Source organism: Nymphaea colorata, chromosome 2 (assembly GCF_008831285.2).
Source record: "Nymphaea colorata isolate Beijing-Zhang1983 chromosome 2, ASM883128v2, whole genome shotgun sequence".
Lineage (NCBI taxonomy): Eukaryota > Viridiplantae > Streptophyta > Magnoliopsida > Nymphaeales > Nymphaeaceae > Nymphaea > Nymphaea colorata.
This window is the reverse complement of record NC_045139.1, coordinates 23297994-23314687: the sequence shown is the minus strand read 5'-3', so window position 1 is coordinate 23314687 and position 16694 is coordinate 23297994. Positions and strand designations below refer to the sequence as shown.

The 16694-nt window shown below is 38.4% G+C and overlaps 2 protein-coding genes and 1 long non-coding RNA gene across 5 annotated transcripts; 2 read left to right on the top strand and 1 right to left on the bottom strand.

The window, feature by feature from the left end:
- Positions 1-1621: 1621 nt before the first annotated feature.
- LOC116247055 (uncharacterized) lies at positions 1622-3217 on the bottom strand. Its single transcript, XM_031619004.2, has 2 exons — positions 2906-3217; positions 1622-2276 (listed from the first exon to the last, which is right to left on the bottom strand). The coding sequence occupies exons 1-2, from the start codon at positions 3073-3075 to the stop codon at positions 1958-1960; spliced, it is 489 nt and encodes a 162-aa protein (XP_031474864.1). The 5' UTR covers positions 3076-3217; the 3' UTR covers positions 1622-1957.
- Positions 3218-3268: 51 nt separating this feature from the next.
- Positions 3269-3778, top strand: LOC126409736 (uncharacterized). The gene is made up of 2 exons (XR_007572365.1): positions 3269-3352; positions 3466-3778. It is a non-coding gene; the product is annotated as an uncharacterized LOC126409736 (long non-coding RNA).
- A 3587-nt stretch (positions 3779-7365) lies between these two features.
- Positions 7366-14970, top strand: LOC116248546 (outer envelope pore protein 37, chloroplastic). 3 transcript variants are annotated; one of them, XM_031621395.2, is made up of 8 exons: positions 7369-8087; positions 8840-8877; positions 8944-8986; positions 10829-10918; positions 11031-11201; positions 11290-11384; positions 11773-11893; positions 14597-14970. In XM_031621395.2, exons 1-8 carry the CDS (start codon positions 7635-7637, stop codon positions 14726-14728), a joined length of 1143 nt encoding a protein of 380 aa, XP_031477255.1. In that variant the 5' UTR covers positions 7369-7634; the 3' UTR covers positions 14729-14970. The 3 variants fall into 3 exon arrangements, with proteins under 3 accessions (XP_031477254.1, XP_031477255.1, XP_031477256.1); XM_031621394.2 differs by having other exon boundaries at positions 7366-8087; positions 8840-8986; XM_031621396.2 differs by lacking the exons at positions 8840-8877; positions 8944-8986 and having other exon boundaries at positions 7377-8087.
- The last annotated feature ends 1724 nt before the right edge of the window (positions 14971-16694 follow it).

The following is a 16694-nucleotide window of genomic DNA, read 5'->3' as shown; positions in this document are numbered from 1 at the left end:
TAGTAATTTAGTATAAGATAAAGTTGTAAGCATTTTTGAATCTTGGACCAATATGTACAAAGTTTTTAACCGAACTGGGGCAGCTCAAGTTGTGAAAGGAAGACATAAGAGCTTAAGTCAAACATGAGATATGCCTTGAAACTTCTCTCAGTGAAGCATGGCAAAGTAGGATAATGTTTTCCCACATAAGAGTGCAGAACAAACTAGGAAAGTTACCTAGAAAGAGGTAGGTAGAACCAAGGTCTAATGGTGACTTCTGGCCAAAATTTTTAGGTGTATAGCAATATCCATCCAAAATCAATGCTTATGCTGAAAATTCGATATTCTTTTACCTGCTTCTGCATTAGGAAATGTGGAACAAGACATTGTGATCATTTAAAGCACCTTGACGTGGGATATAGGAACGAAAGATTAAGCCTCTGTTTGAAAACAATCAAATTTGGATGTTTGACTAAAGTATATGCTAAGTATGCTGAGTACTATAGTGATCTTCAAGCTCTCCGCTTTTGGAAAAGAGTGCCGCGAAGTGCACTTAACTAGAAAGATTGGTGTGGTGGTGAAAGATTGGTCATCAGTTTCGATTCAGGTGGATGTTATCACTCTACACTGCCAAAGGTGAATGCATAACACTGTAGTTGATGGATGTGCCGCTCCCTGCATATGTCCTAAAACAAGAAAAAGAGCAGCACGTGTAGTGATGACAAATTTTGGGGAAGGAGAACTTTTAAAGCATGACTCTCTACAATTATAGGGAGGAACAGTGTTAATGTTCAAATTTCATGCCAGTTTGGATAATTTGGAGGGCCATAATTGCTACCATCATCAGAAGTTAGCCTGGCCATTACTAAGTAAATGTCAACTTGCTTGGCCTCGTATTCAACCATAGGTTTTTACTCCCAAAACCAACAGATTGACCACAGTATACAAGTCTTCTCAATGAAATGCTTTAGATTTTAAGCAAGTGGATGTTAAGCTCAATTGGAAAATCGTGACCCTGATGGAAAGCGAGGGATCATTTCCTAGAACCAGCACATTTAAAATTGATGTATTGGCCGTATGCGCATCAGTTTTTGGAATCCAATTTGATCTTGATTTCCTTCCAAACTTGTCATATTTGGAACATTTGCAACTTGAGAAATTGTCTCGAGGTAGGCTTGCACAATGAGTCAAGTCAGCTCGAATTCGACTTGGACTTGATTCATTTATAAACAAGTCGAGCTTGAGTTTAAATGTATGCCCGAATTGTTAAGTGGGTCAAGCTTGAGTTTTAAGAATCCGACTCGTCTCAATTAAATAATGAATGTTGAAATATAATGAGAAAATAATTAAATGAGTAGCAACTAAATGAGTTAATCGAGTTAAATGAATTAACCAGTTAAAAGAAATGAAACATACTTAATGAAATGAGTTAAACGAGTTGAGTTCGAGCTCGACGCTGTATTGCCAAGTCGAGCTTGAGCTCAAGCTCGTTCTATCGAACTCAAGTTTTTTGAGTCGAGTCAAGCTCGAGCTGGCCCAACTTGAGTTCACTCGTGTGCCGCCCAATCTAGAAGTATGCAAGCACCTGTATGCACTATGGAAGTTTGATATTTGATTATCTTCTTTGTTAGGGCATCAAAAGTGAACAAAAGTAGTACTTGGGGAGCCATTAAAATTGAAGCATATATAGAGCTACCCATGATTAACAAAATTTGGGAGATAGTACATCTGATCTGAAGCCCATCCATTGACATCTTCACTCTTTGGATTGGAAAGTATCCTCCACAGATATGATAGAACGCTTTTGTGCCTTTTGAAACTTTTCGAATCGATAAACTGTCCTTCCACGTCAATCATGGAGAACTCAATGCTTTTATTTCAGGAGCCAGTAGCATTAGTGTTCTCAGATATGCAGAAATGATGAAATTACAGGCGGTAGCTCCAAGGTTGGTCTGTTCGAATTATCCTTGAGGCCAGATCATTGTGGGGAAGGCAGATCGGGAGTCGAAGAAGGTGATTCGAGAGTCGGTTCGGGAGTTGAAGAAGGTGGTTCTGGAGTCGGCTGGGGAGCCGAAGAAAGTTGATTGACGGGCTTCCCTCTCTCTCTAAGCTTGGCCATGGCTTCCTTCATGGCTTCTTTCCTCTTCTTGCTAGCAAGAACTTTGGCTTGCACGCCGCTCACATTGGGGTCGTTCTTTGGTGTCTCTTCCTGAGCAGGCGGCCTCCTCTTTGCTGCACTAGCGTTCTCGGTCACTGACAGGCTTAGCAAGGTCCCGATTGCTCCCCACGTCAAGACCCTGCATCACCGTCACAGGCAGATCACAGTCAGCTTCGTCGGAAAACGTCCCGATGAAATAAAAAAGCAGGAAAAATTTGGACCAACTGGAAAACAACCGTTACAGAATTTCTGCAAGTCACATTCCACTATATTCAAATTACGACGCTTATCATCCAGAAGACCATGAACTATGATCAATGACATTACACACCCTCTATGTAAGAACTTGAAGGTGACGAATACTGGCAATAGCTATCACACTGAGTTGACATTTGCTGGCTAAAATAAGGGCAAGAGGCACACATATCATTCTTTTCTTCATTTTGTTTCCGTTTTCTATAGGAAAAACTCCTGCCACTCACAAATTGTACTCATCTAACTATTGGTTGAAGTTCAAACTGGGTTCAAAATTTTCACAAGCTATGCCTGCTAGGATGGGTAGAGCTCCTATAAGCAGATCTTCTGAATAATGAATTTGCAGAGCAGTTTTACACAATGGGCGTGGCAGAGGAGGACAAATGAGCCATTTCTTGGTTTTGAGCTGTGAACTGATGCAGGAAGGCAATCACGACACATATATGCAGATTGCCGTCGAAAATGGACGGAGCGAGAAATCAGATAATTAAGATAAAGATCGGATTTACATGCCTTCTACTTGGTTCATATTTGCCATCGCGAGCGAGGGAGGTGGAAGAGGGAAGGCTACGAGCGCACTGGATTCTGCCGAGCCCTGCAGCCGCTGGTCTATTCCTCTTGGTTGATGCGACTAATGCCGACGTCGCTGTTGATGAAGGTAACGCGCGAGCTATGGCTCCCATCTTTCCGGACACTGCAGTGTGGCGAGGACCTGACGAGCAATTGAATACTGTTAAAAGTTTCCCTTATCTTCTGAAACAAGCAGCTGGCGTGGAAGGCCACGCTCCTGGGAGTACTTGCATCCCATTGGTCCATACAGGATAATGGATAAGGCTTCGATTCCTAAAATTGTCCCCATTTGGAGCTCCACCATGGCCGCCTGCTACGCAAGCGTCTCGTGGAGATGATAGCAACTGCATATGAGATGTTTGTGTGGATACCCACATTAAATGCACCGTGGTAGGCGTTTTCGTTTATCTCCATTCATTTTCAGCGTGAACTCTGAAACGCATTTACCAGGTAAAACTGGTAAAAGAAGATTGACAAGAAGTTGTTATGACTTATCTCTGCAGTAATTGGGCGGGGGAAGCAGAAGGTCGGCCGAGAGCAGGGGGATCAGTAGGCGGCCGACCCATCTCCCCGGCACGGCGGTGGCGACCCGAGGGCACGGAGAGGGGGGAGAGGATGAAGAAGCAACGGATTGCTGAATATCGTGGGGTTCAACACGAAAATTCGTTTCGAGGCAATGACCCTGAGAGAGTTTGTACACTGGGAAACCTACCACCCTCAGCGTTTATTGGGAATTCGGGCGAGGAAACTGTTTTGCTTCAATGTGATATTGATCTCATCGGATGAGCTGATCTGAAGTATTCTCTTCTTCCCCTCTGGCGAAGGCTGGATTTGTTCTTTTGATCGGAATTCATCGTGGGCAGTTCTTGTTTCATACCGCCGAGCGCGTGTTCGTCTTGTGGTTCCTAATGAGGGTTGCAGTGCAGGCAGCTTTCGTGTTGATCAAGATGAAGCAACGGGTACTGTGGAAATTATTTTAAAAAAATGTTTTTGGGTTTTTTCTGTCCTTACAAAAAAACTATTTTTGTTTTGTTAACCGAAAACATTTTGATCATCAAAAAATTCCGGTGCATATAACCAGCTCCGCAACATGACCAGCGTGGTAGAGAGATTAAATTGCTGAGAATATACTTAGATCGAGAAAATGGAAGTGCATCTTCCGCAAGGGCTGAGCTAGTAATGGATTATACGCCCATTCTGTATGATTGAAACAAGGAATTACAAGCTCAAGATGAAAAGTTGCAAAAAATTGTTTGGGCAATACAAAGGAACTAAGGAAGGAGAAAAACATGAATTTAAAGTGAATGAAGAAAATATAGTGATGATTGAAAAAAATTGTGTTTCTAACAATAAGGAGCTTAAAAGAGTGATCTTAGAAGAAGCACTATGCATCCAAGTAAAAGATCCATGCAGGCATGAAGAAAGCTATTGGTGGGCTTGCATGAAAAGGGAGCAGAATCTATTTCTAAGAGTCCAACTTATTAGATTGTTAAAGCATACCATCAAACATCAAAGACCAATATGAATGAAGCGAAGATTGTTGCAAGTGTTGTTAAGAATTTGTCGACCATGCAATTCCTTCATTGTGTTTCCCGCTCTCATTGTTACAAACTTCATGTTCATAATCTCCATTCAACTTCATCGTTACGGTCAATAAGTCACCAGTACAGCTTAAGCAATGGTGTCTTGAGTTGATATAGGTCGGTACGGATGAGAAATACCACCGGTATAGATAACATTTGCAACATACCTGCTCAATGCCACGGCTGCAATAATATTCTTTAAATACAAAAAAAGAAGCAAATTACCAAGTCTTGTTCATCTACAGGCATTGCCATGAGATTCATATTCTCAACAATGTTTCTATAATCTTCTAGTCAAACATCTCCACCTCAAACTTAGTAGTTGACATGTTTGATGTAGTAGCGGAGCCAGGAAAATTCGTTGGATGGGCACTTGTTTAAAAATACTCAAATCTGGTGGGACACTTTATATATATATATATATCATTCTTATTTAAAAATAAAGAACTTTTAAGAGACTAGTATGAGCAACTGCCCACACCAGTCACCATGAGGCTACGCTGCAGTCTCTTATTTTACAATAGTGTTCTTTGTTTACCATTTCAAAGGTAAAAGTAATAATGCATACAAATAATGACGTCTAATACGCAGTTTTAGCGCAAGCTTAAACTATTGTATTTAAATAATCTTTCGTTTGGTTGTACATAAATAATCTTTTGTATGGTAATATAGATATGTCAATATATCTGATTTGAATTGGATAATCCAATCGAATTTCTTTAAAAAAAATAGATATGAAAAAAAGCTAATGTCTGATTAGAAAAAAAAGATCGGATTCAAATTCATATTCTAATATACATAAATATATGGCTGGATTCATGTTGAGATTCAGATCGAGCTTAATTGTAAACAAATATTTTATATCCAATGCTCTTACATTTTGAAAATCGGCAAAATTTGATTCAAAATTTAGATTGACTTTAAAATTCATATTCAGATTGTGAAATCAGGCCAACTCGAGGTGATCCGGCACCCAAATTAGGGTCCAGGCTTGGGCCCAAGTTGGGCTGGGTGCCTGGTACCCTGCCCCATGCCCACCCTTGGTACCCTGCCCCATGCCCACCCTTAGGGGTATGATCCCTGTTTCGAACTTTTTTTTTTTTAAATTGTTTTGCTCCAATGCAGTAGGGGTGTCATTGCTCACACTAGTACACAAGGGTGGGTGTCGGGCATAATTTTTTAAATTTTAATTACATTTTTATATATTTTTCTTCACAACGGTGGGTGTCGGGCCAGGGACTCGCCAGGCTTTCAGGCCCCTGGCCTGGTTTGGGCTCGGACTGGACCTAATAATTTTTTAAATTTTAATTATATTTTTATATATTTTTCTTCACAAATGTGTATATAATGTATGTTTCTGGAATTTTTTTACTAAAAGAAAACTTGGCCGGCCAAGGCCCAACTTATCGGGCTGATACGGCCCCATGCCCACCTCTACAGTAGTACACATAAATTGTCTTATTTATATATTAATTTTATTATAATCTTTGTTTAGTTATATATTAGTGCCTCTTAAAATTTAAATTTTACACTGTCATAACTCTTTAGCTATGAATATTCAACTCGGTCGCTGACTCCGGCGATCTCTTGCCTTTGAAGTCACCAGAAACCGTGAACCCCCACTCAGCGGCTACCTTCCAAAAGTTTTTGAAACAAAGAAAGAGGAAACTATAGTAGAGGCAGAATTGGTCGCCTCTGCCTCTCCATAGAACCACATGAAGCAAAGGAGCAGAGCCGAGGAGGGTTCAGCAGGGACCTTGGCTCCCACTCAAAAACATTTTCCTTAAAAATTTATATGAAAATTAAATAAAAAATCATCCTATATAAAAATTTAAAAAAAAAAATTATACTGAAACTACAATTCGGTCCCCCTCATAAAAAATTTCTTTCTACCCCTAGCAAAGAGGGACTTAGTGGAAAAAAGAAAAAAATATTGATGCTTGCATGCATATCGTCCAATTCAAATTAAACTATTACTGTTTCCGGTTAGCATCCGCTTTGCTACACTACCTGCAAAATTGAATACATATAAATGCTAACTGCATCTTAATTTCTTAATATTAATCGCATATGTATCTTGAATAATAGAAGAGGTAGTTTATTTTCCTTTAGCAAGAAATATTTTACGAAGCATTTGAATGACACCGTTTCAAATACGGTGTTTGGTAAGCCATATTTTGGAAAAGAATTATATTCTAAGTAGTTTTTAATAACTGGTTTCCAAAAACTCAGTTTTACAAAGGGCCTGAAAAAAACTGATGAATTTTGTTGAGAATATCTATACCAGTCCAAAACGGGGTTTTAGAGCCAAAACGGTGTTTTGCCTTTAAAACCCAGTTTTCGGCTGTCATCCAAACAGCCCTTTAAGGTATTATGAAAGTCATGAGAGCATAAAGAGGTTAGAGACTTCAAGTTCTTAAAAGAAAAAACTAAAGAAGAAAAAGAGGGAAAAATTTCCTTAAGACTTCATAATGTGTTTTGAGCTCTGATTTAAAAATCAGATTCTGATTAGATTCAGATTTCAGATTTAGACATAGGATAGACTTTCTTCATCTGAATTTGAATTCGAAGATATAAATATCGGAAAAAAAAGAATACGGTAAAGTGGATATCTCATTCTAATTTGATCGGTTGACGTTCTTACTTTGAAGCAGGTTGGATGGTGATACTTTTGACAAAGATCTTGGAAAATTTCAAATTACAATGTAAAACTCCATTAATATACAGAGGGTTGATGCTCATGCCCCTCGAATAGGTGACCTACCTCCGCCGTCATAGCTGAAGCAAATTTGGAAAAACGCCTGAGGGCGTTGCAGTAACATATTATGAAAAGTTTGGCTGAGACCCGTAAGTTCTTCTCCACCGTTGAAGACGCATGAGAAATTGGTTTTTGTCGGGTAAACCTTGGATCGCTGGGCCAAAAAATCAAAGCCAGGTCGCATCGAGTCCACACTGATCCTCCCGCTCGACAGTCAAGATTTGCCACAGTAAATCACACGCTTTTCGAGTTCGAAATATCGTCTCCACCAGAAAATCATCGCTTCCTGGGGTCGTCAAGGCCGCTTCTTCCTCTCTCTCTCTCGGGCGCAATGGGGGAGAGTTCCTCTACCACCACCGCTGTTATGAGCACCAATTCCTCCCCTCTCCCTGCCCAAAACCCTGACCCTCCATCGCCGCCGGAACGCTCCCCCAAGAACCCTAGCTCACTCCCCATATCAGGATGCCCAACCGACGAACCTCCTCTCCCCCACCCTCCGCCTCCTCCTCCGGCTCGGCGATTGCCCGCCGTTAGAATCTCTTCCGAGTATGATAGTGAAAGCTCCGCCTTCCTCAACAAGGTCTCTTGTAGGGTCTTCAATGGGCTGGCCAAGATCAAGGCACAGTTCCAGAGCAATAGGAATGGCGATATCAACTATCCGCAGATTGGTTTCATCACCAAATATCTTTCTGTGCTCTACGATTATGAAGACCAAAATGCCGTTGTCACCGGGTCGTTTGATGTTGGGAGCAGGTTGCAGGTCAAAGGAGTGCACGATGTCAAGGTATGAAACTTATGGTCATCAGTTGGGTACTGCATCTGTCGATAGCTGTTTCATTTTAGTTGAGACGATCCCTATCAAATCACTGCGTTTATCATGTAATCCAAAACGTTGTTTGGATCCATTCGTTTAAATGATGTTTTCCTTTTCCTTGACTTATCATGGTCTTGTCGCCCAAAGAAAGAAGGGAGGGAAGAAATAGGGAGAATTTACGCGTAATGTGATCTCACTGCATGAAAGCTGATCATTCACTTAAAATGTGGGTGTAGTAAGACCGATGTTGCTGTTCTCAGAAACTACCTGAGGCCCGTGTTTACTATACATTGAACCTTCACTATTGCGCTTATTGTTTAGAGCCACCATCGAGATGTTGGCCCCCGTGTGTCTGTCCCTTGCTGAATCCAACTCTTCCTGGTCAAGAAATACCCGTCCGTGTCTCTTTTATTATTATTACCTTCTTCTTTGCACACAAGAGTCTCCTTTGTTATGGTGTATCTGCTGATGGGCCAATTTACAGGAATTAAATTCCTGCGAATATGATGTGCGAGAATGCCTTCAAAGGTCGAGGAAATTCAATATGCTCCCGCTTGTGAAGGCTGGTGGAAAATTATATTTTACGTTGGCTAGTGCCTACCTAGTTTCCTCATCTGTGTATGTCTCGACTGCATGATTCCCAAGTATGTTAGGAGTTGTAGGTACTGCTGATTGCAATAGAATGACATACGCCCATTTTTTTAAAATGGTTTGCATTTCAGAGGGTACAGCTCGGGGAGACAAAATATTTTCGTATAAGGTGTTCAACAAAGTTCTTCTCTCTGTCGTGTATTCATAATGATAACAAGTCTGTCATCTCTTGCAGTGATTTGGGTAGTAATTTCTTATTCAAGTATCACCAGAACAAGGTGCGCACTGGTGCATATGTACTTTCTCGTTGTGCTCTTTTCTTCATAGACTTATGGAAAAATACCTCAAGTATGCACATTAAGATGTAATATTTCAATGTTTGGTGTTGCTTGAACAGAAAGATCGCCCTCTTGTTTATTCAATTTATTCATAAATCTCCTTTTCTTAGTTTAGGTAATTCTTCTCAAATATTGAAAAGCAAGTTGCTACATTTTATATGAAAATGGTGCTTTTCTTGAATTCTCTGGGTAATAGGAAGTAGTAAGAAACTTTCAACTTTAAGGGATCTATTGCAACTGTCCCCATGCATTGACAACTCCTATTGAAGATTTATCACTAATGTGAATGCTTATATTTTTGTCATAATATATCATCAACACATTCAGAAATGAGAAATTAGATATTCAGAATAACATAATAAGCATACATAAAGGTTAAACTTCAATTTAAAAGTGTTTTAGATTATATCGATGATTTCTCGTACAAATGGTCGATTTTTCTACAAAAGTAGCAAAACCTGCCCTTCTCACAGCTCTTAGAGATATTTAAAAAGAGGGAGAGAGGAGTTGCTTTAAAAAGAACCACGAAAAAGGGTGCTCGAGACACTTTTTTTTTTGTTTTCTCCTGGATTGTAAGATATGGGAGGTGTATTGCCCGTACCGTACGATATTGACCCCATAATGCACGTTGTGTATGGTAGGCATATCATATAGTTTTCTCAAACATATACAGTATGTATCGCATGACACGGGCAATAATAGGCTGTATGGCTTACTCAGATTGACATAACCTGGGTACACCCCTATTTTGGGCAATAATAGGCTGTATAGCTGACTCACATTAACTGCATCGTCCATGCACTGATACTGCACCCTAACCTGTGTCATGTTGATCTGGGTGTGTCCCCTATTTTAGAGCATCCATGTTACATAGAGCTTGGGTATGCATGAGGCCATGCTTGTGCAGAATGTGGACTCAGTAAACTTTGATCGAGTTCATCTTCCATTGAACTTTTTTTAGTTAAAAAATAAACAAACAACATTGTTTGATCTAGTCCATTTTTTGTCCTATTTTAAATAAAAAACAAAGAAAAAACAATTTTGAAATGGAAAAAGGTAAAAGTTGCCCTCACTTGGATCTCTCTTTCTTTCTCTCTGATGTCTCTCTCCTCCTCCAATATGCGACAGTGTAGATACACACACCACAGCTGCACCCGTATGACATAGGATTTTCATGATTTTTCCTTGGATCTTGTGGGTTTGGACATTCCCATCCACAGGTATGGTTGGATTTGTGTAAAACAATTTAAAATTGGTTGAGACGGCTTGATCATCATCTGAAATGGAATTTTGTTAGGTCATTAGGTAAAAGAAAAGGATATTTTTTATTGGTTATCGAATAACTGTTTTGTTCTATCAGTTGATTTCATGCATTAGATTTAGTCCTTGTTTATGCTGTGTGTTTCCTGGGCAGGTGTGAAATGAATGGCTTAGTTCTTGTTAAAGCTTGACAAAAAAGATTTGAGCATTTGCATAAAAATCTACCATGGACATGTTGTCTAACAAATGGTGATGACACGCACACATTCCTCCCAACACAAAAAATGCCTCCAACCCTCTTTATTGAATAAACTTAAGGAGGCAGGTGAAGGTTACTCTAGCAAAAACTGACAGTCTGTTGCACGTGGCTCCCTTATCATGTATCAGCCACAAAGTATGTTTTATATTTCCTATTGTTCCACATGGAACACTGACGGTTTCTGTCACGTAGCATCTTATTCCACATTCTTTTGCCACCTATATGTTCTTAGTTTTCATTGTTGGACTTCATTTAAATTTCAGTCAAGACAAGGAGACATTAAGTTGGTTGCGACTATGCCTGATCCTTCTTATAAAGTAGAGCTGGGATCTCCTGTTCCTTTTGCTGGTTTGGTAGGTAGCTTACTACATGGAGGTTATTTTTTATTTACTTTGTATGTGTGGTGCATTTTGAACTGGATAAAAGAATAGCAAATGATATGCCATCACCTCATCTTTATTTTAGCCAAGAGCTTCCCTGAGATTTCCACATGGAGAAATTCTATTAGAAGAAAAAGAAGTAGATGAGGTCAAGCGAGCATTATCTGTTAGCGGGGTATTAAAAAACAATATCTTGAATGGGGTTTGCACTGCCCAATTTAAGGACGAAGACTTGAACTTAAGATACTCGTACAAGGTAATTGGTTCATTATATGTGCCCACTAATAGATAATCTGTTTGAGTTTTATTTAGTTTAATTATGTTATATTCACATTAAATTGCAGGATGAACAAGTGACATTCATTCCAAGTTTGTCTTTGCCTTCTAATGTGCTGTCCTTTGCCTTTAAGCGTCGCTTTGGTCCATCAGACAAATTGAGGTGTATAATTTTATTACTTGAGAAAATGAACTGTTATTCATTGTTTATGTTGTATCTACCTGATTTTTTTTTTTTTTTGTGGCCTGAGATGGTTCAGGAGAATGTTAGCAGGTCACATTTTCATGAGATTGAATTGGAGTTACGTTTGAGAAATTGTGATTTTTTTTTTTCACATGGTTTGATGGTTTAATGGGGAATGAATTCTACTTCATCAAGTGCTTTTCTTGCAGTCATACAATGATGTTGAAGAAAGCATTCGATCAAATTATTTACTTGTATGGTTGTTGATCAAGCATGTAAATTATGACCTGAACCTAACGTTCTTGATTACATTTTCAATAACAAGATGAAAGTTGTTGAATGATGCTAACTTTGTTTCCTTTGGCAGTTATATCTACAACTTTAATTCGAGTTATTGGAATGCTGTTTACAAGCATACTTTTGGCAATGATTTCAAGGTTAAGGCTGGTTATGATTCAGAAGTCCGTCTTGGTTGGGCTTCTCTATGGGTACGTCATTCCTCTTAACTATCTTTCTCCTGAAGCATGTTTTTTTTTCTTTTTTCAAGTGCCATTTCCCCGTGTGGTCTATGATAGGACCAGGTTCTTACTGGCTTCTGAAACTTAAGTCATCAAAAGTAATACTGAAATCATAAATATTGTACTTGAGAACTTCTCAGGAGGGTCTTCCTAGGGAATTTCAAAAAGTGTTTTTTCCCTACAGGCTACAATAACTCAGGAAACTTCAAAAGATTTGAAAGTCTTAGTAAGTCCTAAGAAATTTCCTTTCGTTTTTCCTTCTTCCTTTCCTTCTCTTATTAACTTTTCCTTTTCCCTTTCATTCTGTCTTCCTTTATTTCTTTATTTTCCTCCTTTCTTTCGTTCCTCGATCCTTTATTTGTCCAATGTTTTTCTTCTCTTTTTTTCTTTCCTTTCTGTCTTTATTTCTTCCTTCCTTACTTTCAGCTTTTCTTTTCTTTTTCTTTTTTTTCTTCCCTTCTTCCTTCCTTTCCTTCTTTTCTTTCTCCCTCCCTTTTTTTTCTTACTTCTTTAGTAATCTTTACCCTCCGCTGCATCAGGCATCTTTTGGAGAAAAAGGAGGAAGAGAGAGTAAGAAACATGTCTAAAAATCCAAGATACATCTATTTCAGTTTTTTGAAAAGTTTAGTGGAGAGAATGATTGTAACAATGACTAACAGTAATATAACATGATAAGTTCCTTTTGGCGATATTTTCAGCATATGATTTTTCCATTTTTTCTCATTTACCCCTTTTTTGTTTTTTCCAGTGGTGTTGCATTTTCAATGTGTTGGGGATATTTGTGACTACGGTTAAAACTTAGAAATGAGAATAGTTAGCACTTCCATTCAATGTCTGTGATGCCTCTTTTCTTCATGGGCTAAACACTATTCCCTCCTTCAACTTGCTTTATATGTTTATGGCCTACAGTTATTATGGAGAAGCAAACATTAATAAAAGCTATTGTCAAAAATGTAGTTGGTTGTGGATGCTTACCTCTTAATTGTAGCTTTACCTTGAAATATGTGAGGATCTTTTTCAAGTGCAGTCCCTTGGAATATGTTATAAGAAACCATGAGGTTATTGCGTACACATCCTTATTTTGATGTCATACATGCAAGGCTTGTGAAGCATATTTGTGTTAATGTTGAAAGTCTGTAGTCGTTAAGAGACTTTTTATAATATTAGAAAGTTAGAGCACGTCTTTAATATTTCCATGTTTTGTTTGGACTTACATTGTAAACTTGTGCTGTCAGCCCTAATCTCTTTTATTCTTGAGATTAGGTCAGTTAATCAGAATTCTTTCTTCCTCCTTTCTGATGGCTGTAACAGTTAACAACAGTAAACGTTAGCCCATTCCCTCTTTTCCAAGTTCTTGCCAATCTCCCTCATTTATTATTGTGTTAGTAGCCTGTAGCTGATATGTAGAATTGAACATTGTTAAAGTCTAATAAAATACGTGCATGTCGAAATTGCTAATTTTTTGACCACTGTAAATTCCCTAAGGTTGTGTTTGATAGCTGTGAATCTCAGGTCCGACCTGGGATCTGCTGAGAAATCCACAACTCTATCAAACTCAGAATCTGAAATCCGTGGATTTCAAATTCTCTCAAATGTAGTTCATCTATTATTTTCCTGACAGTTAATTATCTTGAGAAACAAATATTTATTATCCTTTTGATCTTCTAGATTAAGTATAATCGTGGTGGTGTTATGGACAATAAGATACATATATGCAGACTCATGCCAGCATATATCAACGCACATTTTGATACATTTTCTTTGTTACCATGTGCAAGTCAATTGAAATCAGGCTGAGCTTGAATGTTCATCCATTTTGGACCTGACATGGTCCACATCTGGCTGGTTCATGTATTTTGTGCTATCCTTATAATTCTTTTCCACAAAATTTTGTAATCAGGAGTATGTCCAGGATGTACATAAAGATTGAGCAACTGAGTGGACCATGTTGAGACCCAGACCCAGTATCAATGTCTAAGTTTGCATTAGTTGCGTATTTGTACGAGGACCTGATGGCCATTAGCCCCCACAAATCAGTATAAGAATGATCCACGTGTGAAGCCTGCGTAGTTGGTCTAGGGTGTTCTGTGCCTAGCAGACTTATATATGTTGTAATTTATTTTTTACACACGGAAGTGCTATATATATATATATATATATATATATATATTATTTTTATTTATTTATTTATACACACACACATGTTATATATATAACGAGAGAGAGAATGGTGACTCTAGCTATTCAGAGTCACCCAGCTCACTCTTGAGAGCCATCTGATCCATCGTGGCATAAGTGCTGCATCACCTTTTTCTCTTTGTTTTTATTTCAACCCTCGATTTAAAAAAAGATTAAGAGCTGAGATTATTCATATCCACCTACCATCTACCAGCATCTAGCATCCAACATGATTGAATTGATATCTCAATCTTTCCAGATTTGTTTTATGTGAGCACAGTATGTGAAATATGTAGTTCTGTCATTTTCTCCTTTCAGATTCTTGGGGATTCATTTATATGGCTAAATCTTTTGTCTTATTCCGCTTTGTTTTGGCACTAATTTCATCTATGTTATATATTTCTGTGTTTTTACTGTCTTTATGTGCAGCCTCATGATACAGATGAACATTAATTCCGTTTTTATGTTTTCTTCTTGCGTGTATTTAAACTTCAGGTTGGCAAAGAGGATGAAGGAGCAAAGGGGGCTCCTATGAAGGTCAAACTTCAGTTGATGCTTCAAGTTCCACAAGACAATATTCATGCAACGGCACTCTTGTTCAGGTTGAAGAAGAGGTGGGATTTGTGACGACGGCGCTATCGGCGGTGTTATTTTTGTTGTCCTACAATTCTAGCTTTTGTGTACATCTGTCTCTGAATTTTAGAGATTTTAGTTAATGTACATTTGCTTTTTTTTTCCTCATGTTGTTTCATTTTAGCTGGGATCAAGACGTTCATCTCCTGGCGCTGATTTCACTAATATGAAGTCAACAACTGGCCACGAATTATAAATGCGATTTGCAGATAGTGCTGCAAATAAGTTAGTTCTGATTTGATGGTTTTGTTATTTTCTTGTCCGGCCTCTAATGTTGAGGTGTTCTGTGTCTAACCAGTTTACAGACCGCGCTCGCCACATGTACGTCGGTTGTTTCTAGAATCACCTTCTTCGGTTCAACTGATCAACTCCCGTAAGTGTTATTCTTCTGGTCTTTATAGGATTGAGGTGTGTCACCAAGATGAAGGTGCACTATCTTCTGGTCTTTATAGGATAGGGTCTTTATAGGATAGACATGTAATAGTCGTTTTAAAACTATGATAGACCTTTCTTAGGGACTTCTACGTAATGGGAATGGGGTTGAGAAAAAAGGAAAAAGAGATAATGGGTGCCCAACACCCTGTCTCTTTCCTTGAGAAGGACATGAAGTGAACATAATAAAGTGAGAAAGACATGAAGTGAACATAATAAAGTGAGTGAATGATGATTTTGGGAATAATGACATTGGTCATCTAGAGTCACCCAGCCGAAACTACGGTCAACTAATGTTGATGACACAAATGTTGATCATCTTTTTCTTTTTATTTTATTTTTTAACCTCTATCTATTTCATATGAATGGTTATATATTTCATGTATTTTAAAATTATGTACCCAGTGTTCAAAATTATTTCCACATATCTAACTATATATAAGGATACAAATATATTGAACTATATTAATAATGTATATATATATATATATCAAATGTATTTTAAAATTATATACCGTGTTTTAAAATTATTTCCACATATCTAACTATATGCATGGATACAATTATATGAAACTATATTAATAAAAAAAATCTTAGACAGAAACTGCCTGATAAGATTTTATGATCGGCCAAGAAAGCTAATACCATCAAATTTAGAACTTTATGAAATCTAATTTTTATATCCATTGTTCATGGGGTTTTTCAATCCTATGGATTATTTCGCATCCACATAACGGTTAGATTTTAGAATAGCTTCTTCATAAGGCATTGGAGTGTCGGACGCATGATTGACGATTCCTATATAACTCCTAAGTTGAATTCATTAACGTGCACAATTATTGTAGGGGCTAGATTACCATGTGATATTTGTTCTTAAATTTCTACTAAGGTGGACAAATACATGCCAAGAATTACCTCATGCATGCCTTGTGATGTGATTTCAAATATATGTGACAAGCGTGACTTTCTCACTTGGCGTCCACAATGCATAGGTGGTATGTTGTTTCTTGATCTAAGATGTTAATCGCGTTGAAGCACCCTGACAGGCACCAGTTTGTTGTTGGAGGGCTTTTACAGCAAGAACATGATAACGATCATTAGGGTTGGTTTGATTTCTCACATGTAGAGTCTTGTGGGTATAATTGTTCTTGAAGTTATGGCATGTGTTGCACACATATATGAATTAGTTTTAGTTTGTTGGAATCAAAGCTATCAGGGCTATGCAGATGAACCCCTTGGCTTATCGATACTGATTGCACCCAACTTGATTGAAGTACAATATGGAAGGCCATTCGTGGGCACTCTGGCTGTGCACTGCCATCACCTACTGATTTCTGAGGCAGCACACAGAAGAGGCCAAAGCCCCTCCTTCAGAAAACAGTATACCTGTCAGGCATTCACCCTTTGTAGTTTAGAGGAGTAACTCTCAGACTTTCTCCAGCCCGCCAGGTCAACCAGCTAAACTATACCCCTTTGGGGCCATCACCTACAGTTTTCAGAAAATCCAGCTGCATAAATGAAGTTGGTA

Bases quoted from the DNA above. Each gene is read 5' to 3' on its own strand.
- LOC116248546 (XM_031621394.2), top strand. From the start codon at position 7,635: ATGGGGGAGAGTTCCTCTACCACCACCGCTGTTATGAGCACCAATTCC. The intron at 8,987-10,828 runs GTGCGCACTGGT...TTTAAATTTCAG, and splicing joins TCAAGTATCACCAGAACAAG to TCAAGACAAGGAGACATTAA. The intron at 11,202-11,289 runs GTAATTGGTTCA...ATTAAATTGCAG, and splicing joins ACTTAAGATACTCGTACAAG to GATGAACAAGTGACATTCAT.
- LOC116247055 (XM_031619004.2), bottom strand. From the start codon at position 3,075: ATGGGAGCCATAGCTCGCGCGTTACCTTCATCAACAGCGACGTCGGCA. The intron at 2,277-2,905 runs GCATGTAAATCC...ACGGTGATGCAG, and splicing joins AAATATGAACCAAGTAGAAG to GGTCTTGACGTGGGGAGCAA.